This window comes from Blastomyces dermatitidis (assembly GCF_000003525.1).
Source record: "Blastomyces dermatitidis ER-3 genomic scaffold supercont1.5, whole genome shotgun sequence".
NCBI classification, from domain to species: Eukaryota; Fungi; Ascomycota; class Eurotiomycetes; order Onygenales; family Ajellomycetaceae; genus Blastomyces; species Blastomyces dermatitidis.
In genome coordinates, this window is record NW_025544778.1 from 4,448,027 (window position 1) to 4,473,031 (window position 25,005).

Below are 25,005 nucleotides of genomic sequence, written 5' to 3' on the forward strand. Positions count from 1 at the left end.
ACAAAAAATAAAATAAAAAATGGCTGGTTGCTGGAGATAGAAAGTGATTTGGCTGTCCACAGATGAGTACACCGTACTATTGTTGGAGGGGTAATGAGGTCGTAGAAAACCAGAGATGACCGTGTCAATTTTGATACCATCCCGGAGAACGGGTCAAGGTTTCATCGTCGCGAGTCAGCTTAACTTCTCAGATGCCTGGATTCCGTACTAAATCTGGTACCCTTGCAACGCCCTGCCGTTGACAGCTTGGCCGTTCAGCGTAGCATAGTTATCAAACTAGCCAGGATGAGCGTCCCTTTTCTTTGGCCCAGAAACACTGTACACGCTTCGCACATTCATGAATAGAGCGGAAAAGAAACCTAGCAATAAACATTGAAAGTGAGCAGGGTTGACCGTTTTCGGGTTAAAAATGGTATTGATTCATGCCCATTTACAGGAAAAAACGAAGTCGAAAAACCCAGAAGAAGGTTGAGTTTTAAACCCCAATGCAAACAGAATGGCCCGGGCTTTTTACGAGCTCAAACGAAATAAATAACCACACAAATATCAGTTGCTTTTCACGATTTCCCTTGTTCTGGCCGCGTCCTAATTATCTGTTTATTTTCAATTTCTTGAATGACTCTGCATTCTGCCTAATCGCAATCTCAACGGGTAAACGTTCCATGCTGCTTGCACCGTAGAAACCGTGAACACCCTTGGTGCGCGTCAGAACGTATTTGGCGTCTTGCGGTTCAGCAATTGGACCGCCATGGCAGAGCACAATAATGTCCGGGTTAACTTTAACAGCAGCATCACGAATCTTCTGGATGATATTCACAGATTCATCTAAGGATAGTGCGGTGGTCGCCCCGATGGCTCCAGAAGTAGTCAGCCCGACATGGCATACAATAACATCCGCACCTGCTCGTGCCATCTTTTCTCCATCTTCTGGGGTAAACACATAAGGAGTGGTAACCAAATCGAGCTCATGGGCCAATTTGATCATCTCGACTTCCTTGTCGTAGCCCATACCGGTCTCCTCAAGATTTTGACGGAATTTGCCATCGATGAGTCCGACAGTCGGGAAGTTTTGAACCCCGCAGAATCCGATCTCTTTAAGCCGGGCAAGGAACTGTGGCATGGACCTAAACGGGTCTGTGCCGCACACGCCCGCTAGCACGGGGGTATGTTCCACAACTGGGAGGACTTCATCTGCCTGGATTCATTCAATATCACCAGCTGTCTCCCATTTGTTTGTTGGGATATAGTTTCTATTACGACTCACCATTTCGACAACAATCTGATTCGCATCTCCGTATGGCATGAGTCCAGCTAATGAGCCACGCCCGGCCATGCGAAAACGCCCGGAATTGTACACGAGGATAAGATCACAGCCTCCTTTTTCAACACTTTTGGCGGAGAGCCCAATGCCTGAAAGTTCATTAGACATGTTGGAAGGGGTATATGTATTGTACATACCAACACTCGCTGTTTACAAGTAAGATAGACACAGACATAGTACTCACCGGCTCCAGCGCCAACAATTATTTCATCCCTAGAAATTGTATCCCTGAGTCTTTGAAGGACCTCCGCTCGTGTTGTTGGGCGAGGCATAGCTAGCTAGCTGCTGCGACAGGATCTTCTAAATAATGCTAGGGCGGGGCCGTGAAATCTCAACGCAAACAGAGACCGCTGTCTAGTTGATTAGCGAACAAACGGACACAGAACGGCTGACAATAGATTGATGAGATGTTTTCCAGGGAGACTGCAGCGGATAATTGCAAGTGCCATGGAGAATAGAACTTTATGCTCAACCAACATACATACAATCATGTTGCACAATTATTATTAAGCAGATTTCTTCCCCTCAACCCCGCAAGTCAAGTCACTCAAGTCATTTTCCATCGACGACGAACTTTGTAACTCGCGTCGCTCTGCGGGTTGAAGCATAGTACAAACTGTGCAACAACAGCGTTTATATTTCGGAAGAACACCTTTACGTGGGTAAGACAGATTTACTTGTATCTATCTATGCTTGCTTTGTCTGCACGGCGTATGATGCTTTCCTATATGGAGTAGGGCAGTTCGTGGTAAGTATACATATACAGCAAACGGATGCCGTGCAACACTCGCTGACGATAATTCCAGATTTAATGAAAGGAGAGGTCTAGTGGCCTACTGCTTAAATTATAAATTGAGCACCTTTCGAATTCTTCCATTAAAATTTCAAAACCCCTGCTACTCCTGGACGCCCAACTGCATCCTGAGGAGCGCCAGCCTATCTTATCTCGCGAGGTGCACATCCGTGAAAATGGCAGACCGCCAGCCCCTTGCTAGTACTATCGCCATAATTGGGACCTGCGATTCGAAGCTTGATGAACTGCTATTCCTTCGTGATCGGATATTGGAACGCAATCAGTGCAAAACATTACTGATTGACGTGGGACGAAACCCGTGTCAGCATGAATCAATCGATGTGAAGAATACCGACCTTATTAATGCTACCACACCATCTTCACAGGGAGGTAGAGGGACAGACATTCTACCGCTCTCCAGAACGGAGTATATCAAGTACATGATAAAATGTGCCAGCTCCTATATCCAAGGCCTGTATTCTCGCGGGACGATTCACGGAGCCGTCTCAATTGGCGGTTCTTGCGGAACTTCTCTTGCATCTGGTGCGATGCGAAATGCGTTACCAGTTGGGTTCCCCAAGTTGATAGTTTCAACGATGGCGAGCGGAGATGTGAAGCCTTTCATAGAGGAGACGGATATCACGATGATGTATAGCGTCGTTGATATAGCAGGCACCAACTCGATATTGAACCATATACTTGCAAATGCTGCCGGAGCCATCGACGGCATGGTCACATCCCACAGGGCGTACATAGACAAACCGGTTGCAGCTAGCACGAAACGGATTGGCGTGACAATGTTCGGAGTTACAACTCCATGCGTCGACCTAATCCGGCTTCACCTGGAGAGTAAATATAACTACGAGGTCTATGTCTTCCATGCTACAGGCGCCGGTGGCAGGGCCATGGAGCGGCTCATTCGAGAAGGGAAAATCGATGCCGTTGTCGATGCGACTACGACGGAAATCGCAGACGAGTTATTTGGCGGCATTCTTTCCGCTGGCCGTGACCGTCTGCGCGCAGCCGCCGAGGCTGGAATCCCGCAGGTGGTCAGCGTAGGCGCCTGCGATGTCATCAATTTTGGGCCGAGAAACACAGTTCCCGAAAAGTTCGCTACTCGCAAACTCCACGAGCACAACCCTACAGTCACCTTAGCCAGGACTAGCGAAACCGAATGCGCTCAGATTGGAGAATTTATTGCGACACAACTTCGCAACCACGTTGTCAATCCAAAACTCGTCGAGGTCATTCTGCCCACTGGGGGCCTTAGCCTCCTGTCGACCCCTCACGGTCCGTTCGATGATCCCAGCGCTGATAAAGCTCTTTTGGACGCGTTGGAGTCCGGGCTAGAATCAAGCGGTATCAAAGTGTTAAAGAATGAAAGAGACATCAACAATGGAGAATTTGCTGTGTTGCTAGCTGAGTCCTTGGTCTCACTGATTCGGGCGCAATCCTAATATTAGTCTGAAGTAAATGAGGGATGTTGTAATGCCTTCACGGTGCTAGTGTTTCCTTCCAATTTCAGCTCTAATACTTTTTTTTTTTTTTTTTTTTTTTTTTTTTTTTTTTTCTTCCCTATAATTCTCTTTTCCGGGAGGGCATTTTCGGTTTAGTTAATATATTCACCATCTTAGGCGGCTCATACCTTGTTTCCCAATGAATCCAGGCCTGAGAACAGACCATAACTTGACATTTTCATGGCGCATAAGGGAGAGATACGGGGGGAAATATAGCATTCCCTCGTAGATATTTGCAGTTCTGTAATGAAATTGCGTTGAAAACCGAATGCTCAACCAAACACACGTGGTCTAGCCCGGAACATCGACGGCCCGAATGCTTGGCAGCAAAGCGGGATAATTCAGGTAAAAAAATTGGCATCAACCTCAACAACCTCATCCCTAACGTCTCCTTTCTCGATATACCTCCTCTTTCTCCGATATCCTTAGTTTATTATCTCCTCAGGTACGTCTCCCACTCCCGTTACTACCTACCTCTAACTTGGCTACATATATAAATTCTTCAATTGGGTTTCAAGCTTCCCCAACTGACTGATCGCTTTACAGAAAACTACCCCGCTTCCCCTTCCGTTACCAAACACAGCCATCATGACCGCCCCAGCCCACAAGTTCAAGGTCGCTGACATCGTAAGTAATCTGCTCTACTAATGACATGGGCAATTGATCGATTGGACTCACCACTTTATTTTTTAGTCATTGGCCGCCTTCGGCCGCCGGGAGATTGAACTCGCCGAAGGGGAGATGCCTGGCCTCATGGCCATTCGTGCCAAATACGCCGAATCCCAGCCATTGGCGGGTGCTCGCATTGCCGGATGTCTTCATATGAGTACGTCCACTTCTCTTGCATCTATTAATTTGACCACCTGTTAACTGATGTTTGGCCGTTAGCCATCCAAACCGCCGTTTTGATCGAGACGCTCAAGGCCCTTGGTGCTGAAGTCACTTGGACCAGCTGCAACATTTTCTCCACTCAAGATCACGCTGCGGCTGCCATTGCTGCCTCAGGAACCCCTGTGTAAGTTTATTACTTTCCCAGCTTCCCCGTTTTTATCTGTTTTATTCCATGGGATGGGCTCTTACATGTTATGCGTGCAGATTCGCCTGGAAGGGTGAGACCGAGGAGGAGTACGACTGGTGTCTTGAACAACAGCTGGTTGCATTCAAAGATGGAAAGCACCTCAACCTCATTCTTGACGACGGTGGTGACTTGACTGGTCTTGTGCACAAGAAGTACCCTGAGATGCTTAAGGACTGCTACGGACTATCAGAGGAGACTACCACTGGTGTTCACCATCTGTACAGAATGTTGAAGAACAAAGAGCTTCTTGTTCCCGCTGTCAATGTTAACGACTCGGTCACCAAGTCCAAGTTCGACAACCTTTATGGGTGCAGAGAATCTCTCATTGACGGAATCAAACGTGCCACTGATGTCATGATTGCTGGGAAGGTTGCTGTTGTTGCTGGGTTCGGCGACGTTGGAAAGGGATGTGCCCAGGCCCTGCACAGCATGGGTGCCCGTGTCATTGTGACCGAGATCGACCCTATCAATGCCCTTCAGGCTGCTGTGTCTGGTTTCCAGGTCACCACCATGGAGGAGGCTGCCCCAGTTGGTCAAATCTTCGTTACCACCACTGGGTGCCGTGATATTTTGACTGGCGAGCACTTCTCCGTCATGAAGAATGACGCTATTGTTTGCAGTAAGTAATCCTTGGGCAAGGCTATTATTTTGGTCAGCTCTGCTAACACGAACATAGACATTGGTCACTTCGACATTGAGATTGATGTTGCTTGGCTCAAGGCCAACGCCAAATCTGTCCAGAACATCAAGCCCCAGGTCGACCGCTTCCTCATGCCAAACGGCCGCCACATCATCCTCCTTGCCGAGGGCCGATTGGTCAACCTTGGCTGTGCCACTGGCCACTCCTCCTTTGTCATGTCTTGCTCCTTCTCCAATCAAGTCCTTGCCCAGATCTTGCTCTACAAGTCTCAAGATGAAGAATTTGGCAAGAAGTACGTCGAGTTCGGCATCACCAGCGGCAAGCGAGATATCGGTGTCTACGTCCTCCCCAAGGTTCTTGATGAGCAGGTTGCTCTTCTGCACCTTGAGCACGTCAATGCCAAGCTGTCCAAGCTCACGCCCAAGCAAGCAGAATATCTGGGCTTGGAGATCGATGGTCCTTTCAAGGCTGAGATGTGAGCTAACCCCCCCAAAAGAACTTTGCCTTGCTTTTATACTACTGAAGAAACATATGCTGACTGACTCCTTTCCTCGACAGCTACCGTTACTAAATCTATTCTCTTTTATTTTTCGGTGCATATACAACTGCGCAATATGCTGGGGTGTGCATGCATGACACATAGACATTTCAACATGAGGCTACGATGTTATGAATAAATCGCAGGGCTACTATTAGTCCATCATTTAGACCCGGGACCCAGGAAATATTAAAAGCACTTGTCCTTCAACGGCAAAACTTGTCAAATTCGCATAATATGGGGTTACTGTTTTCTTTTTTCTTTTCACTTCCTTCAGTTTGGTTCATATTTTTGCGCGTCGGGTAAATAATACTCTTTTTAACTTATTCTATTTTTCGTTGGTGTTTTTGACTTGTGTTGTTTATTTTGTCCCCTTCTTATTTGTGTCAGTTGATGGTTTTCAACAAGGGCAACTCAGACGTTCTAGAAAGCATCAACGCTATTCTATATTCTCGGAGCCACGTTTCCTTCTAAAACCCCCCGGGGCTCCAAGGAAATCCTGGAGGGTCATTAATAAGATTCCCCCTCTAAAAATAAATTTCAAGATTTCAACATAGCAACTTGTATCTTGTAACCCGTAACTTTTGCGTTTGTCGATTGAAAACAAGTAGGGACTTTGGTTGTCAAATATCACGGGAAAAGCCCCATGAATGCTCAAGAAGTTCATAATCTTTCGTTCAGCCTCCTAAATGAAAAGTATGAATCGAAAATACTCGAAATCTCCATCATCAAGTACATACAACACATCTCTCTCGCGGATATCTGCAGCTACTTGTATGCTGCATTCTGTTTGCCTTCTGCAGCCGAGAAGTATATAGGACGAGAAATTCCAACAATACAGACAGATCCAGTCCTGACACATTCTTCACACAATCTTCATACAATCTTCATGCCATCAGCAACCAGTACTAAATGCTCAGGCTGTCGTAATTGGCGGGCATGGATGGCAAAAAAATAATATCTGGATATTCTTGTTCGTGTTCAGCTCCCAAACTGTGTAACATTTTAATAACAGACGCTCAGCCAGGGATTGAATCATTTTTGCGACGCCACAACACGAGAATCTGATAAGCCTTCCTCTACTCGAGCTCGAGAATTTCATCCGGGCCTAAGTTAACTACGGATCTTTGCCTGCCGATTCTTGTTTCACAAAACTTCTCTTGTGAAGCGAGAAAATAATTGGCTGGTTTACCCGCTGAGTACGTACTGCGTACATTTCCAGCCAATATTGCTTTTTTCATGCCTGCAGAGCTAAAGAAGAACCAAAATTGAGTAGCATGCAGCGATATTTCGAGCCTAGCTCACTATTGGTGTTTTAGTGGACGACCGCGGTGGCCCTGGTCGTGTTGGTGCACACCATTGGTGGACTGCAAATCGGACTGTGGCCGATCGATCTTTGTATATAGCGTATATACGCAGCTGTACGGAGTACTTTTGTTCGCTCTGCAATAGATCTACTCCGTACGCAGCGTAGGAAAGATGCCGCTCAATGTTGCTCCCGTTATAAGCAACATCCTCGGCCTCGCTGAGGGCAATGCTCCAATGAAAATCATTCTTCATGACAGGATTCCAGCGCCACACAAGCTGAAGCTCAATGTGTGAGATACGTAACCAGATTGGGAGTGCAGCTACACAAGAAAGGGAGCAAGGCAGAGCGGGGTGAAATCCGTCCGTTTGCGAATTCATTCTCTTTTTCTTTCTTGATAAACAGTTCTCGCCTCAGACATCTTGACATTTCAGTCTACCCCATCGAGTTATGAGAGTGTGAGAAATTCTTTGATATGTTAGATTGATATCGTTATGCCTTTTTAAGTGAAGCTGTTTAGTTCTTAATGCTGTCATTCCTTCGATAAACTTCTATCACCAGCGTACACCAGGACCCAGGTAGCTAGCTATACAGGAATTGGCCGGTACGGAGGACGATCATGGCACACGGAAGTAAATTGCCCTGGGGCCTTTCGTTTCGATCTTCGGAAGGGTTTATTTTGCTCGTTGTCTCTGCGGCATTATTCACTGTAAGTTTTCCGCACCCCTAATCCTCAATAGCCTTTTTTTGATGTACGGAAACTGTGTGACTAACGCAGATGGACAGGATACTCTTGTATATGGAGTGGTTAGTATTCCAGTATTTTATTCTCTCTCCATAACGGACGGCACTCCTGACTCTGCTACCCCAGATTGTCCCAATTGTGCCGCTGGCACTTACAGACCGCGCAGGTGTTCCGCATGAAGAAGGTTGGTAGAAATCGAGCCAAAATTGTGATTTTACGCTCGTCAAGACCCAAGTGGAAAATATCTTGCTAACAGACAATGACCTACAGTGCAGAAATGGGTCTCGATTCTTTTAGCAACATATGGCGCAACGTTCCTTGTCGGATCTCGTGAGTGGATGATAACTTCATTTGCAACTGACTATGATTGACTGTAGCATAAATTGGAAGTTTACAAATATGCTAACAGTGTGATGCTCTCTGTCTTTTGATCAGCGCTCTTCGGCTACTTCGCGGATCGTAGTAGGAGTCGGCAGCTACCATTCGTTATTGGATTGGTTGCCATGATATTGGCTACCTCGCTATTCCTCGTCGGACGGTCTCTAGGTTTGTTCATAGTTGCAAGAGCTATGCAGGGGCTTTCGGGTGGTGCAGTTGGTGCGGTCGGCATGGCGTTGGCCGTTGATAGCGTCCCCAAGGAAAGAATTGGGCAAGCAATGGGATATGTCTCTCTCGCATTGACTTGGGGCGTGCTGTTCGGGCCGATTGTAGGAGGGGTTATGTATGTGCCTTAATCCTAGATTCGCTTTGTCCTTGTCCTTGTCCCCTCTTGGCCCCTAGCGGAAAACACATCTAACCAAAGTCTTGCGGTAGGTTTACCAAGGCAGGCTATTATGCAGCATTTGCGGTACCGATAGCGTTATTATGCATCGATATCGTGTTACGGCTTCTTATGATCGAGAAAAAGGGTATGCTTAGCCTCTACATGATCACCCGCGTACAATATCGGAAGCTAAATCTGGAGGACTGTAGTTGCAAGCAGGTTGTTGCGGGAAAGGTTAGGAGCTAGAAATCACACAGAGACATGCGATCACCCATCCCCGCCGGGCTCGTCGAGTCGAACTCAATCTCTAGGTTCTGATTCAGAAGATACCATTGACGAACAATCCCCACTCATCCAACGAGCAACCAACGGCAATTCGCAGCCTAATACCACGAAAACACTCATAATATACCACCTGCTCAAGGATTCCCGGATATTGGTTAATTTGTTTGCAACTGTGATTCAGTCAATTGTATGGACCTCATTCGAAACGGTAAGTTTTGCGACATCTACCCTCTGTTGAGTACCCTCAGTTGAAGTAGAATATAATACCCAAGTCATGATGCTTTTTTTTTTTTTTTGGCTAAAGATATCTGGCCATATATAGACACTTCCCTTATTCGTGATGGATAAATTCAACTGGACTCCAAGCGGGACCGGAATTCTATTTCTCATTTTCTCCCTTCCTTGCCTTTTTGGCGTCGTTATCGGGAAGGGTGCGGACCGTTGGGGATCGCGCATATTCGGGACGTCTGGCTTCACTCTTGCAGGTGGCCCACTCATCCTTCTCCGGCTCGTGCAGCACAACACAACGGGACAACAGGTACTTCTCGGCGCATTGCTCGTCCTCGTTGGTCTCGCAATTACGGTCGTTCAGGTAATCACGATGACAGAAATTTCGCACGCGGTCGATGAGCTAGAGGAAAGAGATCCCGTCTTGTTTTCAGGGCCCAGTGCCATGGGCCAGGGCTATGCACTATATAATATGGCTTTTGCTGCTGGGCAGCTTCTTGGTCCGATAATTGGGGGCTTTGTCATCACCAGCGTCGGGTGGGCGGGCATGAACTTGGCGCTTGGTTTGATCTGCTTCGCCTCCGCGATCCCGATGGCACTGTTCTGCGGAGGCACCATCGCGTCGCAGAAAGGGAAAATGAAAGTCCGCGATCTGTCCGGGGGAGCTGAGGCATATGAATCCTAAGGATGAAAGGCATGATAATAATAAGGGTATTCGGTGAAGGTCAGCACTTATGCTTCAATTTGACTTTAATCCCGGGCATTTGAATTTAAGCAAAAATGAGATGTTTATAGTGGGAGCCGCGTCAACGAAGGAAGGGCATCCTTGTCCAAACCACCTTTTTCTCAAGTTGGAATTCTTGCTTGCACAATGGGAACGGAAAAAAATTTGGTTTGATGTTCAAGATTTCTGGTTATTTATTTAGTCTTATCTAGTTTTAATCATCTCACATTGTATATTTTTCAGCAAGACTTACACACGATGATCTCGCAGGCTTTATTTATTATCCCACCAGCGGGCCACCACCACAGGAAGCTAACATACCTTGTTTTGTTTGAATTGTCTGGGATTGAAATAAACTCTGAGACTAAATTGGCGCAGTGGGACGGAGCGACCGAATCTGCCACGAAAATACATCAGCTCGGACATATCTATGAGACTCACCAGGTTCCAGCCACCAACAATTCATGACACTAGACGCAATGAGGTTGGAGGGCCAAAACCTCAGGTTACCTTTCTCAATCCAAGGGGGGTTTCCTGCCCTATCGTTATGACCAACGTGGGATTGAGATGAGAAGCTGTTGGGGGTCCCGGGTTGATCGGCTCTTCTACCAGCAGTGCGCTGGTGGTGACTGAGCTCTTTTGCCCCAGTAGCCTACAGAAGCCTTGTGTTTCATTACTTCACGAACCGTTTTTTAACATTGTTGCATCTTCTTCCCCTCCATGGGTTCCAATGGAGCCCCGCATCCTCGCCCCAATATTCTTTGGTGACCAAATGCCAGACCCATATCTGTGTCATCAGAAGGGAATTTCAAACCCGCGTATTCACAGGGAGCAGAGCATTCATTGGATCACAAGGAATACACGCCCTCAAGTACGGCATACTAGCACAGAGAGCCAACAGCCTCCAGGAGAATCGGCTCCCCTGTTCTGGGATCCCGTTTTGCGGACCTCACTCCATAGACCGCCCAGGGGAAATTTGCGCATAAACTGAACCGGGCTGGATACAGTATTCTAGCTCACGGACAATTGGCCTGGTCTGCGAAACTCCTGATAGTTATCTTTGGGCATTCGCGGCTAAGTTAGTTATACTGGTCGTCTCACTCTTTGCGATGTCATCTTTCTCATGACACTAGTCATGGACACCCCGCGATTTAAACTATTTCGCATTTCAAACTAAGTCGTCGATGTGTGGCTGCGAAAAATTCATTCCGACATCAACATGGGCGAGTTTGCAGTAAGCACCATCCACACTGGTATGCAAACTCGCCGGCCAGCAGGGAGCGTCCGAATCTCACCACGCACGCCTTGCGGGATGTCTTGATTTCTGGATTCCCAATAGTTGGTAGATGCTCATAAATAAAAGATTCCGGCGTCGTGGTGGGGGCTGAACGGTTCTATTTCTAAGCATACCAAATAGGCTCGCTCATCCTTCGCGCGATCCCACTGCAGCATTGGAAATACATATATTTAAGACCAATTCCGTTCCAGATATTAACCCCTTCAGATTCCTTGTCTTCTTTTTTACTTTATCGTTTATATTTTGATTTGATTTGATTTATAAATTTTCGACTCGAGATTTGAAGGTTGACTGAGGAAAAATTCTGAACAGGAAACTAGACAAGGATTAGTTTAAATATGGAAGCTTTCAACAGAATCGCCCGGTGTTTGACTGCAAACGGACCGGATCGTGTTCTGCCTGGGGTTGCTTTGGTCGCAGCTGATAAAAACGGTGAGCTTCTCTCTACTTTCCCATAACCGTTCAATATAGGAAGATCAAGTACTGACCGCTACCAAAAAAGGGGACACTTTGTACTCCGAAAGCTTTGGCTTTACCGATAAAGGACCGTTCACTGTCGATACTCCAATTTGGTTTGCATCATGCACAAAGCTCGTGACTTCAATCGCACTTTTGCAATGCGTTGAAAAGGGGCTCATCGATTTAGATGAAAATGTCGGGCGTATCCTTCCTGAACTAGCGGATCCAGATATTTTGTGCGGCTTCGATGAAGGGACACGAGAGCCTCTTATAAAGAAGGCAGAGAAGAAGATAACTTATCGCCATCTCCTTTCCCATACATCCGGGCTTGGCTATGACTCCTGGCATCCACCATTGGTAAAGTGGAGGGAGGCAACGAAGACAAAGCCAGTAACGGGGCTGGCTCCAGTTGTGAGTTGAGTTCCAGAACTCCCAAGACTATCATCCTCTGTTAAACATACGTCTGGGACGATTGATATCAAGAAAAGACTAACTGAGTAGGAAAAACTTGTCTACCCGTTGCTGTTTGAACCTGGAGAGGGGTGGATCTATGGCGCAGGCATCGATTGGGCGGGAAAAGCTGTCGAACGCTTGCATGGAGGGATTAGATTAGAAAACTACTTCAGAGCGCATATATTCGAGCCACTTGGAATGGAACACACCACACTCAGACCTTCCCAGAGCAGTCATATTCCTGCGACTAAGGCTGAGTCAACAGCCCGAGCTCCGACAGGCGAACTTATACCTACACCGGTAGAAACCCAGCCGATTTTCAAACCTGCTGATGAATTTGGTGGCCATGGACTCTGGTCCACTGCAGCAGAGTACATCAAACTCCTAACCTCCGTCCTAAAAGACGATGGCAAACTGCTATCGTCTGCAACACTTTCGATCCTTTTTGAGCCCCAGCTCCACGACAATAGTCATCTCATCCAATACATGCACTCGAGCAGGACTGAGGTGGCTATGACAAATGGTGTGCCAGGGAATAGAACTTGGAACCATTCGCTAGGTGGTGTCCTGGCGACAGAAGACATACCAAATAGGCGTTTGAAGGGGGCAATTAACTGGCATGGACTTGATAATACTTATTGGGTAAGTCTTGCTTTCGGGGGGGGGGGGGGGAATCCTAGAATGCAAACAAACGAATCCATCCCATAACACAATTATTCCAATGCTAACGTTGGATCATCACTTCCCTTCTAGTGGATTGATCGCGAACGTGGAACGTGCGGACTCTCCGCAACCCAGCTCGCTGGCTATTATGATGCTGAAGCGGTCTCGCTGTTCAGTAAATTCGAAGCTATGATCTTCCAACATTCTGGCGCTTGATTACCTCAAGCGACATCGGTCAACTGAGTAGTCTCTTTCTGATGTTAACTGTTTCAATATTTCAAGCCCCTGGAGGGCGCGGGCGCGGGAGGCTTGGTGATGCTCGGGCCCTTAAACCTCTTTTCCTCAGGTCAGCTATGAAGCACCAGCTGTATATAGCATTGATGTCGGAACCTCACTTCGGCTAATGGGATCAATCTTTCAGGCGCTCCGGACCGTATCTTCTAACGGCTGAATGGTAAATAGCAATACGAAGATAATTTGCTTTTGATGACATGAATCGGCAGTATCTCGCTTAATTGAGTCGCAGAGGACAATAGGCAGACGGCGCTCATTGATCTATGGGACGAACTGATAACTAAATGCACCCGCCCCGCATCCAGTCCTTCCTACCTTCGGTCTTAACATCTAAACATTTTACAGCAAGCTCCCGTCGTGAACCAGGAATAGAACTACGTACATGAACCATAGTAAAGAGCTCTCTACCTGACAGCTCTTCTTTGAATGCTGGCTATGCAGAATCCTCCAGCATACAATGGAATATGACTTTGAACGAAGCCATCCGTCAGCCCGCCTCTCCACAAGCGGGATTTTGAATCCTAATGTAAATCCTTCGAGATGGAGATCACAATCAGCTACCAAAAATAGATCCAAAATTCGCCGACTAAGTCGAGATAGGTTTAGAGCGCATTTCCTCCTCCATTTGTCCAAGAGGTCAGATGGCAAGGCTGAGCGTCCGGCGATGCGCTAGAGATTAGGTGGAGATTAGAAATTGTTTAGCTACAATTATCAGAGGACAAATGACATCAACTCCAGAAAGTCGAGGGTTAGTAGATAAGTTAATGGAGTAATAGAAGGCGTCCAATGAATTGAAGCAGGGACTTCGCAGCAGCACATGAATGGAGTGAAATCCTTCTAAAAATAAATATCAAGTAGTTAAACAAAACCATACTTTACATTCATAGATAGTTTAGCATGAATAATTAAATTATTAAAGCATTACAATGAGGAACCCTGACCACAATAACATCACTAACAGCAGCATGGAAGGTTCTATCTGTTTGATCGGGTACGCTGTAATCTAGCTCCATATCGGCTCCCTCCTCGGGTTGTAGGAGATTATGAGCTCGAACGGTCCCTATCTCAATTTTGTACAGCTGGATGTTCAAAATAGATATTTCATTACGAATTCCTCAGATCTTCGCTGATATAGAAGTTAGTAAATCGATCCGTTGCATTGCTGGCCAATAATTGTATATCTTAGTGTCCTGATAACTTACATCCAATACGGCTAAGCTGGATTGTTGATGATGATATGTTTGCGAGCCAAGTCCCGAATCTCTATCATAGTAAGCTGCACGGAATGAGAAAATAGAACAGTAATGGAACTGGCCTGACTCCAGCAAAACTACCCCGTAGTTACCAAAAGTTTGGCTTCTGGTTCAGAGTGCTGATGACCGTCCAATTCCACTTTCAGCGTAGGTCCGACTTAGAGAGGATAAATCTCCTCCAGTGGGGAGCGTGGCTATGACATCGCAGAACCAATTGAAATCACCGTGAGCTGAGTTCCGCGGCTTTTCGACGAGGCGCGGACTGGCTGCACGGCTGAATTAACGAACCTCCTAAAGGGATACGCCAAGGTTGAATGGGAATCGCAAATCCCCGTTTGCACTTCTTGTCACATCGCACCCATGTTTGAGCTGAACGATCAGATTACCAGCCGCTGTATTTCTCTTAGGGAGCGTTGATCTAGCGTAGATTCAGCCCCCAATGCCACTAAAGGGGGGGAAGGTCTTGCACACCCCGCTTGACAGCGAGTCTGTCAATTAGGAGCGAAGGCTGTACAATGGGCTAAATCTTGGGTAAAGATCGCCAAAAATACGTGGGCGCATTATTGATGAGAATCCTACCTCACTGGAATCTGACCGGCTGCGCAAAGTATGGATCCTTTAATAACATGGAGCTGCCGAAGAGAAAGATATAAAGGACATCGTGCATCTGCTTTAGAATCAGAAATAATCATCACAGAACCAGAACTCCAATCGCAGCAGCATCAAAGAAATCCAAAAAAAAAAAAAAAAAATCCTCTTCCAGCAAAATTATAAGCTTCTCTGCTCCTAGAATTCTCAACCGTCCACGCCTCCTTCCAAACACTACATATTCATCAGACAAGAAACACATATACCTCAATCTTCAAAATGCAGATCTCCTTCGCCGTTGTCCTTGGCCTCCTTGCCACTTCCATCTCTGCCACTCCCACACGTCGCAGCACCCAGAGAAGCCACAGTGTCAGAGTCCAGCTCACAAACGACCTAACCGGCCGCTCGGGCTCAAAGATGATCCCGCTTGATAACAAACCCAGAGACGTTGTCGAGCTCTTCGGGGACACCCACGTCGTCTCTCATGGCCATCTTCTCGCCTCCAGCGTCCAGCTGACAAAGATTGCTCGAGGCGGTTACTGCACGATTAAAGATCAACATGACGCTCTTATTGCGGATATTAACTATCGCGACACTTTTGAAGACTTGGACGACGACAGAGACGAGGCCAAACCCCGTGACATGCGCGGCACTGTCATTACATGCGGAAAGGAGTAAGGGAATGGCCGGTTGAGGAGGATTCTTTTCATGTTTTTATTTCTTTTGGAAGGAAGTGGGAAAGTAGGGATGCGATTCATTTTCGTTTGCGTTTTGTTTAAAATTTGATATTTGCGAATCATGGAAGTTCTCGGATTGCTTTGGTTAAGATGTGTTACTCGAATTGTTTGGACATTGTCCATTGAAACCATCGGTAGCGAGAGGGAGTTAGCATATTCTCTTTTCGGAATCATTTTCCTATTCTGTCCTTTCCTTACTTGATGTATATTTAGAGAGTTCATCCATATTTTGAACCATATTTTCTCCTCGCCAACCCTCTTTCCACCTTCAAAGTAAGAAAAGCTGCTGTGAACCAGTAGCTCTGAAGACCAACGGAAAACATCACCATTAGATTCGCGGAATTCATAGGATCCAAGTCATGAAGTATCATTCGATCGGGATCCTAGCATGTCTGCGGTTCCATTCCAGTAATCCCGGAAAAGCCCCTAACCCAGACACGTAAGGCTGCATATGGGGCAGCGCAGATACAAATCTTAGACATATCAGATAACATCTGTCAGGGCTGGCTCTCGATGTGTGGGAGAGGGACTGCCTCAGGGTTAGCCATTCATCTGCAACAGTCCCCTTTATCCGAGAGAAATATGGGACGCACTGATTGCTAATTTTAGCACCTATCAAATCATTTCCCACCTCTCCGACACTCGAGCTAGAAAAAGGACCTTGAATCTCTAGTGGTATGGTATGGTACAGTGTGGTCCACCCAGTAGTAGCCCTAGGATGAAGCTATGGAGGTTGAGTTGCTTGGCGGCGGGGCGCGCTAAGTAGCAGTGCAGGAAGCTAAATGCCATATGGATAATGGACCAGGACTGAGAATTTATAGGATTAGTGCTACACAACATGTTCAACAGAGCCCACCTTGGAAGAGTATCAGAAGAGTGAACTGGTGATCTGATTTTGCCTTGTAACTATCTATCTCCACAAAAATCTAATTGGGTAATTTGACTGTAGGCAGCCTCAAGGCAAAGGCCACCTCATACAGGCCCATGGAGTCTTAGGTATGTACGAGAGAGATCATGAAGGTGGCTGGACTTACTTCATTGAATTTATGTCCTAGATCCAGAAAAATAACGATCTAACCGCTGAGTTTTTTCCAAAAATATCTGTTGGTCATCGAATATCCTGCGGATAGTGAAGGCTCAGTGAGATAGGGTTCAGAAACACACTACAGACAGATATGGGTTACATTAGAAACAATAATGGGTTAGGGTAGGTAGCACGTTTGAATTAAAACTTGAATCCAACATAATTCATATCAAAAGGACGGGAACCTCACTGCGAAATCTGCCAGTGTGGCGAATCCTATGACACCACACATCTTTTTAGACCAGCGTTTGGTCCTGATATAACAGGATATTCCATGCTCGACAAAATTATTATAAATCATAATTGAAATACCTGCCCTTCCCGGCACCGCATCCTCGGCGAAACAAATAATCCCGTTCAGCATAGATTTGCTCCTCAAGCTTTAAAAAACCAGACAAGCGGTTCGTCGGCTTGAGGCCGACGTCATCGGAGCGCGAAAGCGATAGTGAAGCCCCGTTTTTACGGATCTCCTGAAGGAATTTTTGTTTATTGTTACTCGGGATCTTCCCTCACCAATAAATCCACAAGCTAACTCTGTTAATGGGTTTCGTTTCACCCCCGAACATCTCAAGACCCCGTTGACGTCACGGGGAAGCGATGCCAGGCTCCTAGCAACACTGGGGTAGCTGCCAAAGAAGGCATGTGCACGAACATCGTTACCACTCCGGACGCCGTGACCAAGTGAGACGCAGACATGCCCTTCTACCATGATCGCGTGGGCATCCGAGTCGGGGCTAGAGTCAAGCAATATGGAGTAGACTTTGCCCGAGAATGGGATGTTCCGTTCTGATACATCTGAGGGGAACATCCAGTCTCCTGCTACCTGGATTGGGTGCCATGGAGTAATGATTAAAGAGCCGATATTGCAGACGACAGTGTCCTTGACAGCTGTAGCCAAAATGGCCCTAACGCGACGCGGGCCGCACGGAGTCCACACCTTGGTCCCTGCGCGAAGATTCTCGATCGGTACGCTATCGTTCCCTTCGGAAAGGCGGATGTTGCAATGGCCGGCAAAGCAAGGATTGTTCCTGCAGTTGTATCGAGACATTGCGTAAGACGCGCGGGGTACAACTGTCCCATCACGCGTCTTCTGGATGATCGATGGTTTCGGTGGGGGAAGATTATCAAAACAGGTATCAAGCTCCTCACGGCACCGGCAGAAGAAGGGGGAGTTCTTGCCATATTCAAGAGGTCCGGGATCCTTGAAACTATTGCATATCTGATGGATGTGCGCATTGAGAAGAGAAAGCACTGGTTGAAGATACAGTCAATACAGCCCATAAACGGATTGGTATAGCAAAAACAAGGAGGAGGTACTCACGGTAGTGTTTGCCCCATTTCTCATAGTTGGCTTGAGTCGAGATGGAAAGGCTAATTTGGCCTTCCGGTTCTTCACCGGCGAGATCCCTTACTAGGCTACCATTCCCTTCGTCGGTATATCCAAGCTGTTTTATTTCTTTGATTATGGAATCCAGCTCTTGCTTTGCATTCTCAAGCTGGTCTTTAGTAAGACTGGCATACTGTTTATCTGGCCGGAGAGGGAAGAGAGTCCTCAAAAAGCCACAGATACGCGCACGAGACAAATGATAGCCGGAAACATGAGCTGGAAGAGATGTGCGCTGAGAGAGTATCTGCTCGCTAGAAGCGACTGATTTAGCATTCCCCTGGAAATTATATGTTAATGTTGCTTGGGCCGTCGACGGTTTACTTGTTGCATTTTTCATCCGGATAATTACGTCGCGAGACTGGCCGTATTGCAAGCTGCCAACGGTCACTGCGAGAGCGCCGTCCTCTGTTGACTCCTCATACAGTCCGAGACCCGTTTTGCTACCTTCGTCTTGCGCTATCTCTACCGAACCCGAGGTCCGAATCGATATCATTGCTTGAGTCGCGAAAGTCGTGTAAAGATTCGCAATAGCATGGACAAAGACGGTACCTGTTCGAATATAAGAAGGTGCATGCTAACGACAGGTGTGGAGAGACCGTACCTATCATTCCTGCATCCGGGATGAAGGAATAAGTTCCGCCGCCGACCTCTGAAATCGCCTGCAACAAACCTGAGCGAATGTAGTAGCCAAACCCGAATGTATGTATCATTGGCAGGCGATCCTTCTGCTGCAGAATGGAACGTAATTTCGGTACATACCCCTGCCTTGGACACATATGATTTGGCATGCCTGAATTTAGATGCATTAGCGTGAGGTACCCTACTCCGCACAATCCTGTACATACCATCGGTTAAGATATAAAGAGCTTGAACATTCTGCGGTATGGGCGTTACCTCCTCAAGCGCCTCCAGGCTCAATTTTAATCCATGCCATAAGTTCGTTGAAGATAATGGCCACAGAGCTTCCACCGCTTTCAACGCTGCTTTCTTGTTGTCTTCGTTCATATTGGATATCTTGTAGACGACCTACACCAAACTATTAATAACGCTTGTTAAAGGCTAAACCGGCCATGACCAACTCGAAATTACCTCAGCATCAGTTGAAAAAGCCACAACGCCGAGGCGGTCGTTGTCGTTGAGTGTTTCAATTATTGTCCTGGCAGCATGCTTGGTTAAGTCCAAGACACTCAACCCGGTGTCTTCGGGTTTTCCTGAGTCGTCAGTCGTAGGCAGGGGAGCGCTCGACGACATGCTGTAGGAGATATCAATGCAAAGGACAATGTCACACGGAACATGACGGAGTTCCTTTTCAGGATGCAGTGGAGGGTGAACGGAGAGTATCATAGAGTTGGTGTCTGGCAGGGGATGCAGTTGAACCGCCACTTCATTGGGATTCCGTTCTCCGGCAATATTGGTACCTGTGCTCGGGCGGGAGCGGATTGGAATTTGGTCATCAATGATTTCGAAATCATCTTCAGTAGATGCCACTGACTGAGCAGGATCCATGTTACCGTAGTTGAATGTCTCTTTTCAAGGGTTAAGGGAAAAAAGGTTCAGAACGGTATAGACAAGTCCAAAATGCTTCTATTACGGAAAAGGGTTTTTGGTAAACCAGCAAAAGAATACTTGCCCCAAGCAGCAACATGCTGATTGATTTAAGAGAAGGAGACGGGCATTTAAGAAGTCCTTCCAGGCCATCAGGCAACAGGCTATACATGCGATGCCCCCCATGATCAAAGCAGCCTGATTATTCGCGCGAAGGAACCCCCGCAATTCTGGCTGTGCTGGGACTGTACGGAGTACGGAGTACAGTAAGGATGCAATGATCCAAGCTAAAGCACCTACATGTCAACGCCGTTGTGCCATTCGTGCGATGCTGTAGAGGGTCCTTGGATTACTGGCCATATGCTGGTGACGCTGTCTGGATTGAGTGTAGTCTGTAGGCTCTACGCTGTTGGGCCTCTGGGATCCCGTTGTTGCGATTGGTTGGATGTTGATGGTGAGGCTCAATTAAGGTTAAGTTAAATGGGCTGTGCTGTGCTTGTCAACCATTATTATTGTGGCAAGCGCGCCTATAAAACTCTCTTCCTCTTGTTTGCCCAACTGCTGAGGAATTTGTAGCACACTGGCTGGCGCGCCGAAACCCAGGATAACTCCACTCTTTTCCAATTGTTAGAGTTAAAAAAAACTGATTGTGAGCCTATAAGGACTGATGAGATTGAAGCATTAGAGCTTGATGTTGGCTTCAAATCTTCCTGGCAAATATACAGATGGAGAGCTTTGGGCTCTTTCCCAGCGCCAGACTTAACTACTGCAAAAATGTGTGAGCAGCACATGCAACCTGTCTGTGCTTCTAACACTAAGGGATGATGTAGCTAGGAAGAGCTACGATCAAAGTTACGATCAAAGCTACGATCAGAGCTACGATCAGAGCTACGATCTTACACAACCTACAAAACTAAACGCGTACTATTAAGTTCCTATAATTTCGTAGTGAGCATGGTTTACTGTAACCGCAATGATTATTAACCTTCCCAGAGCTAACCTATGGGGGATGAAAAGAGTAGAGAGCATTCAGTTGGGAAGCATAAACGAGAAAGCTTAAATTCTACAAGTATACTCCATGATCCAATTCCAACATGCAATGAATGTGGACTGCTAAAGGGGAATAATACCGACAATGAGAGACACAAAAGTCGCTGACAGAAACAGGCAGGTTAGCCTAATGAAGATTTTAACTTACCCTCCTCATAGCCAAGCATTTACTCAAGCTGCATTCTTCTCATCCACAATATCCCACCGCTCAACCCCGTCGGCAATAACCAACTTCAAAGTTTTAAATTCAATCTTTTGGTACAATTCTCGCGCGGCTGCTATCGCCTTTCCGTGCCAGGGTCCTAATCCGCCACGTCTCGCGTCCTCTCTGCTTCGCCAAATACCTAACGTGGGAGAATGAGTGGATGCCCAAACCCAAATAAACGGAATAGAATACTCCATTGACACAATGTCCTTCGCAGAGATATATAAGAAAGACCCGAAAGGACGGAAATATAAAAATCAACTTCCACTTACAAGTCGCCAAATTCCTCAATTTCTCATCCTTAATCCCAAACCAATATTTCAACAGTCCACCGCTGGCAGTGGCTTCCTCGTGTGAATGTGAATCGAGCTCGGTGAGCTTGCCCGGATCTGCCGTTGGAAGAAGAACGGATCGAAACGTCACGACGTGGAACGACTGTTCCTTCCACTCATACCCTTCTGCAGTGGCCAGATCCCTCAGCACATCCATCACAAGCTGCCAGTTGAAGGACTCGACATATTCCGCTGTTGCATAATCAGATCGAATGGGTTTGAGAACCGTCAGCGCCTTAGCGAGAAGTTGACTGGAAGGCTCAAGCGTATGGAGATCAAGATGGTGGCCCTCCTGGTTATAAGGGGAAGTGATGAGATACGAGTTTGAGGAAGCGGCTTCTTGATACTTGATCCCCTGCTGCAGTTGGAGGAACGAGGCGGCTTTGAATTTGAGCGCGTCAGAGTCATCTGTTACAAGACTGTGGTGAAAGACAGGGACTTTTAGGGGGTAGATAGGTTTCGCGCCATAGTGAAACGATCCCATAGCTGCGTTTGCAATGACGACGACAACAAGAGGAGCACAGAATAATGATGCTTGGAATAGATATTTGGTCTCCGAATCCACCAATACTCAGCACTGACCGCTAAGGCAAGAAACTTCCACCGAAATTGCAGCTTGAAAATACCAGCGAGAAGCAAAACGATGAAGAAAAGAAAGAAGAGAAAAAAAAAAAAAAGAAAAGAAAGAAAGAAAGAAAGAAAAAGGAAAAGAAAAAAAGACAAAGAAAGCAAAGAAAGCACACACGGAGCTTAGCCTGGGAGTGGAGTTGAAAACAAACCCGAGGAAGTCTTGACAAGACGCACGGCATCAGGACTCACATCGCACTTCTCAATTTGATGGCCGGAAGATGAAAATCTCCCTCGACCCAACAGCAATGCATTTGTTGTTGTTGTTGTTCCCTTGGCGCGGACAAAAAGAAAAATTGGCTCATAATTAAGATATATGGTGCAACAGTAACTACTCCGTGCATTCACTAATTTGGCCTCTCAGGGCTTTTCTATCACTTAAAGGGAGGGCTCATGTTCCCGCAGACAAAGTCGCAATTTTGCATAAAACTTGCACATGGCACGCTGGTAGCGGCAAAGTCAGGCCTTCAAACAGTCGCACAATGGACGCCACATGCATTGGGATCCCAGTTTTTGACCTCCGAAGGGGGGGCGGAGGGTCTGTAAATCAAGTCAGTCGACATTCGAACCTGGGAAATGATACCTATCTAGGAATGGAAGAGAGGGACAGTGACGGGATGTGTCGCTCGCTGTGCTTGACCTCGTCATCCTTGCTACACATATAAACACCCATGTATTGGAGTAGAGCAGCACCTGGATGCGCCATCTTAAAACCTCCAGGCTTTTTCATTGCTTTTGGGCTTTTTTTTCTGGCGACTTCAAGCGCACACATCCAATTTCAGATTGAAAAAAATTATGTTTTTTTTTCCCTCTCAGGAAGTTTCGTATACAGTACATCAAACTCTTTCTGTATAAACTAATATTTTTTTTTGACAAGAATAACGCCTGGTATCACACTGTGCATCCCAAACAGTGACATGAATAATGCGCCATCCCCACCATATATTCCCAGAGCAACCGTGAAGGAAGAACAAGCAACTAAGTAATGATACACAAAAGTCAGGACAGAGGTCATAATGAGCTAAGGTTATTTGTTTGTCGGAGGGGGCGGCGGCGGCATCTTAGTATCACCAGTATCAAGCCGTTTCCGCGGCAATTCCGGAACTTTAAATCCTCCACTAGAGTTACCTCCATTGTTTTGGTTCCCAACTTGTGTAAATGTCCCGCTCTTAAACCATCTATCCTCCTCCGCCTTCCGCTTCCTATTAAGCTCAGCTTGAGCCTTAGGATCGACCAGCTCTAAACCTTGGACTGGGGTAAAGGCGATCGAGCTGGCTATTCCGGCACCGGCACCAAGAGACGGCCCAACGCCAGCAGTACGGAGTCCCTGTGCTCGTAATACTGTTGCATTTCCGGCGCCTTGTCCAAAGCCTCGCAGTGAAGAAGCAGTTCCCCCGATAGGAGTGGCAGCCCCCCATCCCTTATTGGATTTACTGAGCTTAGCCTTGGTTCGTTGGTCGATTTGGCTTGCACGTATCCGGCCATGATCCTCCTGACCAAGCATACCCAAGCCTTTCGTACCCTCTCCAGTACCATATCCGATTTCCTTTTCTTCTTTCCCAAACGCCATACGATTCTGTGCTTTGCGGATCTCTGTCATCGCAGTCGCTTCCTTCGCCTTTCGTGCTCTTCGTCCGCCACGTTTTCTAGACGGTTTATCATCAGGTGCAGGTAGGGCACGTGGACCCTTGTTTGGAGGGGGCTCGGTTAATTTCTCAAGCCGATCCAAACACGCTTGCTTCAGTTCTTCTCCTGTGGATCCATCGGGGCTACTATGCACTCGGTCGACTCTAGCGGCCAAAACCACTTTGGCGGATACGATACGCATCGCTTGCCGCTTCAGGTCGTTCGGGATTTCCTGGATGATCGGTGAGTGGTACAGAAACCCTTGGTGTCTCACCCCAACATTAGTTGCAAAGCCAGTCCCTGTTTGTTTTTTTGATCCCAAAGGCGGAATATTACAGGAAGGCGTCTTCGCAAGCCCTGTAAGACCTCCAGCATAATTTAGAAGCTGTGCAGCAGTGAGGGATCCAATGAGGACCGTTAGATTCGGAGCAAAGACATTCATTCGCGATTGAACATAGTCGGTTAGGATCCCCTTAGCTCTATCAAGCGATAGCATCATTTTGCATGCGTCTAAAACAGTCTCGAGTTCCGTTTGGGACAACTCTCGGCCACGGGTTGTAGTTCCCTCCACTGCGACGATCATCAAGGAAGGTCCATCGAGAACGGATCTCAGAGTCGCGCCAACTAGATTATCCGTTGAGGTTGACAAGGATTTGATATCGTCGAGCGGACCATTTTGTAAAATTGCCACGGTCTTCGCGTAGTCTAACGGGTTTGTGATGAGAGTTTCTAGCTCTGGAAATCTAGTAGAGTAGTGATCCCGAATGAACTTGTGGACTAGAATCATCTCATTATCGATCGAAGTTGAAAGGGAGTTGGCCTCAGTAAGTAGATGATACTCTGGATTATCCTCGATCGAACCGATAGCCGTCGTTCTTTTGTCGGGTGGAAGCGATTGGTAATAGGATACTTTCTGTCGAGGGGCAAAGCGAAAGGTCAGGTCTATTTGTCCAGAACATCCAATGTAAACACAGATATCGCAGAAGACAGAACATATATGGTTTGTGAGAAGTTGAACTTACATCTAGAATCGGTTGGAGTGTCTTCATTAAACTTGCCACGCTTCGTACATCGCTCACGGCTCCGAGTCGCATTTTCTCGACCTTCGCCTTGGTCGCCTCAGCTTCCCCCATTTCTTTGGCTAATTTCCCAGTTGGGTCTATGGCAACATCCACATCCGCCTCATCATCATTACCTTCCTCTTCGTCTCCGTCCAGCTCCATCCCTTCGCCTCGAGCTTTCGCAGAAGTATCCAAATCGGGTTCCCCAACACTATCGGGGAACAGAGTGTTGGCCACCTTGCCCTCATCCTCAGAGCCAGACTCCTCAAAATCGTTCAATAGTTCGTCTGCTAGAGTCGCCATGGTGACTTTGAGCTAGATCGAGTATAGAAATTCAACAAAACAACCTGAACTGAGAGTAGGTGTGGTGCCTCTTCAAAAAGTGTCGAGAGTTGAGCTTGCTGGT

At 46.9% G+C, this 25,005-nt stretch overlaps 9 protein-coding genes across 12 annotated transcripts; 5 read left to right on the forward strand and 4 right to left on the reverse strand.

The window, feature by feature from the left end:
• Nucleotides 1-589: 589 nt before the first annotated feature.
• On the reverse strand, nucleotides 590-1,593 carry BDCG_05490 (TIM-barrel enzyme family protein; the record flags this gene model as incomplete). The annotated part of the gene is made up of 3 exons (XM_045421175.1): nucleotides 590-1,195; nucleotides 1,265-1,410; nucleotides 1,506-1,593. The coding sequence occupies 3 exons, from the start codon at nucleotides 1,591-1,593 to the stop codon at nucleotides 590-592; spliced, it is 840 nt and encodes a 279-aa protein (XP_045277116.1).
• A 224-nt stretch (nucleotides 1,594-1,817) lies between these two features.
• BDCG_05491 (uncharacterized protein) lies at nucleotides 1,818-3,976 on the forward strand. Its single transcript, XM_045421176.1, has 2 exons — nucleotides 1,818-2,069; nucleotides 2,128-3,976. The coding sequence occupies exon 2, from the start codon at nucleotides 2,291-2,293 to the stop codon at nucleotides 3,569-3,571; it is 1,281 nt and encodes a 426-aa protein (XP_045277117.1). The 5' UTR covers nucleotides 1,818-2,069; nucleotides 2,128-2,290; the 3' UTR covers nucleotides 3,572-3,976.
• Nucleotides 3,977-4,005: 29 nt separating this feature from the next.
• On the forward strand, nucleotides 4,006-6,597 carry BDCG_05492 (adenosylhomocysteinase). Its single transcript, XM_045421177.1, has 7 exons — nucleotides 4,006-4,076; nucleotides 4,178-4,258; nucleotides 4,325-4,457; nucleotides 4,520-4,646; nucleotides 4,727-5,328; nucleotides 5,386-5,824; nucleotides 5,908-6,597. The coding sequence occupies exons 2-7, from the start codon at nucleotides 4,220-4,222 to the stop codon at nucleotides 5,918-5,920; spliced, it is 1,353 nt and encodes a 450-aa protein (XP_045277118.1). The 5' UTR covers nucleotides 4,006-4,076; nucleotides 4,178-4,219; the 3' UTR covers nucleotides 5,921-6,597.
• Nucleotides 6,598-8,292: 1,695 nt separating this feature from the next.
• On the forward strand, nucleotides 8,293-10,249 carry BDCG_05493 (MFS amine transporter). Its single transcript, XM_045421178.1, has 4 exons — nucleotides 8,293-8,659; nucleotides 8,752-8,846; nucleotides 8,911-9,194; nucleotides 9,309-10,249. The coding sequence occupies exons 1-4, from the start codon at nucleotides 8,442-8,444 to the stop codon at nucleotides 9,897-9,899; spliced, it is 1,188 nt and encodes a 395-aa protein (XP_045277119.1). The 5' UTR covers nucleotides 8,293-8,441; the 3' UTR covers nucleotides 9,900-10,249.
• A 1,324-nt stretch (nucleotides 10,250-11,573) lies between these two features.
• On the forward strand, nucleotides 11,574-13,026 carry BDCG_05494 (beta-lactamase; the record flags this gene model as incomplete). Its single annotated transcript, XM_045421179.1, has 4 exons — nucleotides 11,574-11,667; nucleotides 11,738-12,105; nucleotides 12,196-12,789; nucleotides 12,901-13,026. The coding sequence occupies 4 exons, from the start codon at nucleotides 11,574-11,576 to the stop codon at nucleotides 13,024-13,026; spliced, it is 1,182 nt and encodes a 393-aa protein (XP_045277120.1).
• Nucleotides 13,027-14,034: 1,008 nt separating this feature from the next.
• BDCG_05497 (U-box domain-containing protein) lies at nucleotides 14,035-20,084 on the reverse strand. 3 transcript variants are annotated; one of them, XM_045421182.1, is made up of 7 exons: nucleotides 19,243-20,084; nucleotides 18,999-19,179; nucleotides 18,755-18,943; nucleotides 18,088-18,702; nucleotides 16,957-18,017; nucleotides 16,276-16,845; nucleotides 14,035-16,211 (listed from the first exon to the last, which is right to left on the reverse strand). In XM_045421182.1, the coding sequence occupies exons 1-5, from the start codon at nucleotides 19,657-19,659 to the stop codon at nucleotides 17,149-17,151; spliced, it is 2,271 nt and encodes a 756-aa protein (XP_045281281.1). In that variant the 5' UTR covers nucleotides 19,660-20,084; the 3' UTR covers nucleotides 14,035-16,211; nucleotides 16,276-16,845; nucleotides 16,957-17,148. The 3 variants fall into 3 exon arrangements, with proteins under 3 accessions (XP_045281281.1, XP_045281282.1, XP_045281280.1); XM_045421183.1 differs by having other exon boundaries at nucleotides 16,276-16,489; nucleotides 16,717-18,017; XM_045421181.1 differs by having other exon boundaries at nucleotides 16,276-18,017.
• On the forward strand, nucleotides 14,806-15,936 carry BDCG_05496 (uncharacterized protein). Its single transcript, XM_045421180.1, has one exon. The coding sequence runs from the start codon at nucleotides 15,225-15,227 to the stop codon at nucleotides 15,621-15,623; it is 399 nt and encodes a 132-aa protein (XP_045277121.1). The 5' UTR covers nucleotides 14,806-15,224; the 3' UTR covers nucleotides 15,624-15,936.
• An 835-nt stretch (nucleotides 20,085-20,919) lies between the features above and the next one.
• Nucleotides 20,920-21,769, reverse strand: BDCG_05498 (uncharacterized protein; the record flags this gene model as incomplete). Its single annotated transcript, XM_045421184.1, has 2 exons — nucleotides 20,920-21,092; nucleotides 21,226-21,769. The coding sequence occupies 2 exons, from the start codon at nucleotides 21,767-21,769 to the stop codon at nucleotides 20,920-20,922; spliced, it is 717 nt and encodes a 238-aa protein (XP_045277122.1).
• Nucleotides 21,770-22,177: 408 nt separating this feature from the next.
• On the reverse strand, nucleotides 22,178-25,005 carry BDCG_05499. Of its 2 annotated transcripts, none has more exons than XM_045421185.1 (2): nucleotides 24,561-25,005; nucleotides 22,178-24,451 (listed from the first exon to the last, which is right to left on the reverse strand). In XM_045421185.1, exons 1-2 carry the CDS (start codon nucleotides 24,900-24,902, stop codon nucleotides 22,940-22,942), a joined length of 1,854 nt encoding a protein of 617 aa, XP_045277123.1. In that variant the 5' UTR covers nucleotides 24,903-25,005; the 3' UTR covers nucleotides 22,178-22,939. The 2 variants fall into 2 exon arrangements, with proteins under 2 accessions (XP_045277123.1, XP_045281283.1); XM_045421186.1 differs by having other exon boundaries at nucleotides 22,648-24,480.

Bases quoted from the DNA above. Each gene is read 5' to 3' on its own strand.
- BDCG_05491 (XM_045421176.1), top strand. From the start codon at position 2,291: ATGGCAGACCGCCAGCCCCTTGCTAGTACTATCGCCATAATTGGGACC.
- BDCG_05492 (XM_045421177.1), top strand. From the start codon at position 4,220: ATGACCGCCCCAGCCCACAAGTTCAAGGTCGCTGACATC. The intron at 4,259-4,324 runs GTAAGTAATCTG...TTTATTTTTTAG, and splicing joins AGTTCAAGGTCGCTGACATC to TCATTGGCCGCCTTCGGCCG. The intron at 4,458-4,519 runs GTACGTCCACTT...TTTGGCCGTTAG, and splicing joins TGCCGGATGTCTTCATATGA to CCATCCAAACCGCCGTTTTG.
- BDCG_05493 (XM_045421178.1), top strand. From the start codon at position 8,442: ATGATATTGGCTACCTCGCTATTCCTCGTCGGACGGTCTCTAGGTTTG. The intron at 8,847-8,910 runs GTATGCTTAGCC...GGAGGACTGTAG, and splicing joins TCTTATGATCGAGAAAAAGG to TTGCAAGCAGGTTGTTGCGG. The intron at 9,195-9,308 runs GTAAGTTTTGCG...GGCCATATATAG, and splicing joins TATGGACCTCATTCGAAACG to ACACTTCCCTTATTCGTGAT.
- BDCG_05496 (XM_045421180.1), top strand. From the start codon at position 15,225: ATGCAGATCTCCTTCGCCGTTGTCCTTGGCCTCCTTGCCACTTCCATC.
- BDCG_05497 (XM_045421182.1), bottom strand. From the start codon at position 19,659: ATGGATCCTGCTCAGTCAGTGGCATCTACTGAAGATGATTTCGAAATC. The intron at 19,180-19,242 runs GTAATTTCGAGT...AGTTTGGTGTAG, and splicing joins CTTTTTCAACTGATGCTGAG to GTCGTCTACAAGATATCCAA. The intron at 18,944-18,998 runs GTATGTACAGGA...ATCTAAATTCAG, and splicing joins TCTTTATATCTTAACCGATG to GCATGCCAAATCATATGTGT.
- BDCG_05499 (XM_045421185.1), bottom strand. From the start codon at position 24,902: ATGGCGACTCTAGCAGACGAACTATTGAACGATTTTGAGGAGTCTGGC. The intron at 24,452-24,560 runs GTAAGTTCAACT...GCCCCTCGACAG, and splicing joins CACTCCAACCGATTCTAGAT to AAAGTATCCTATTACCAATC.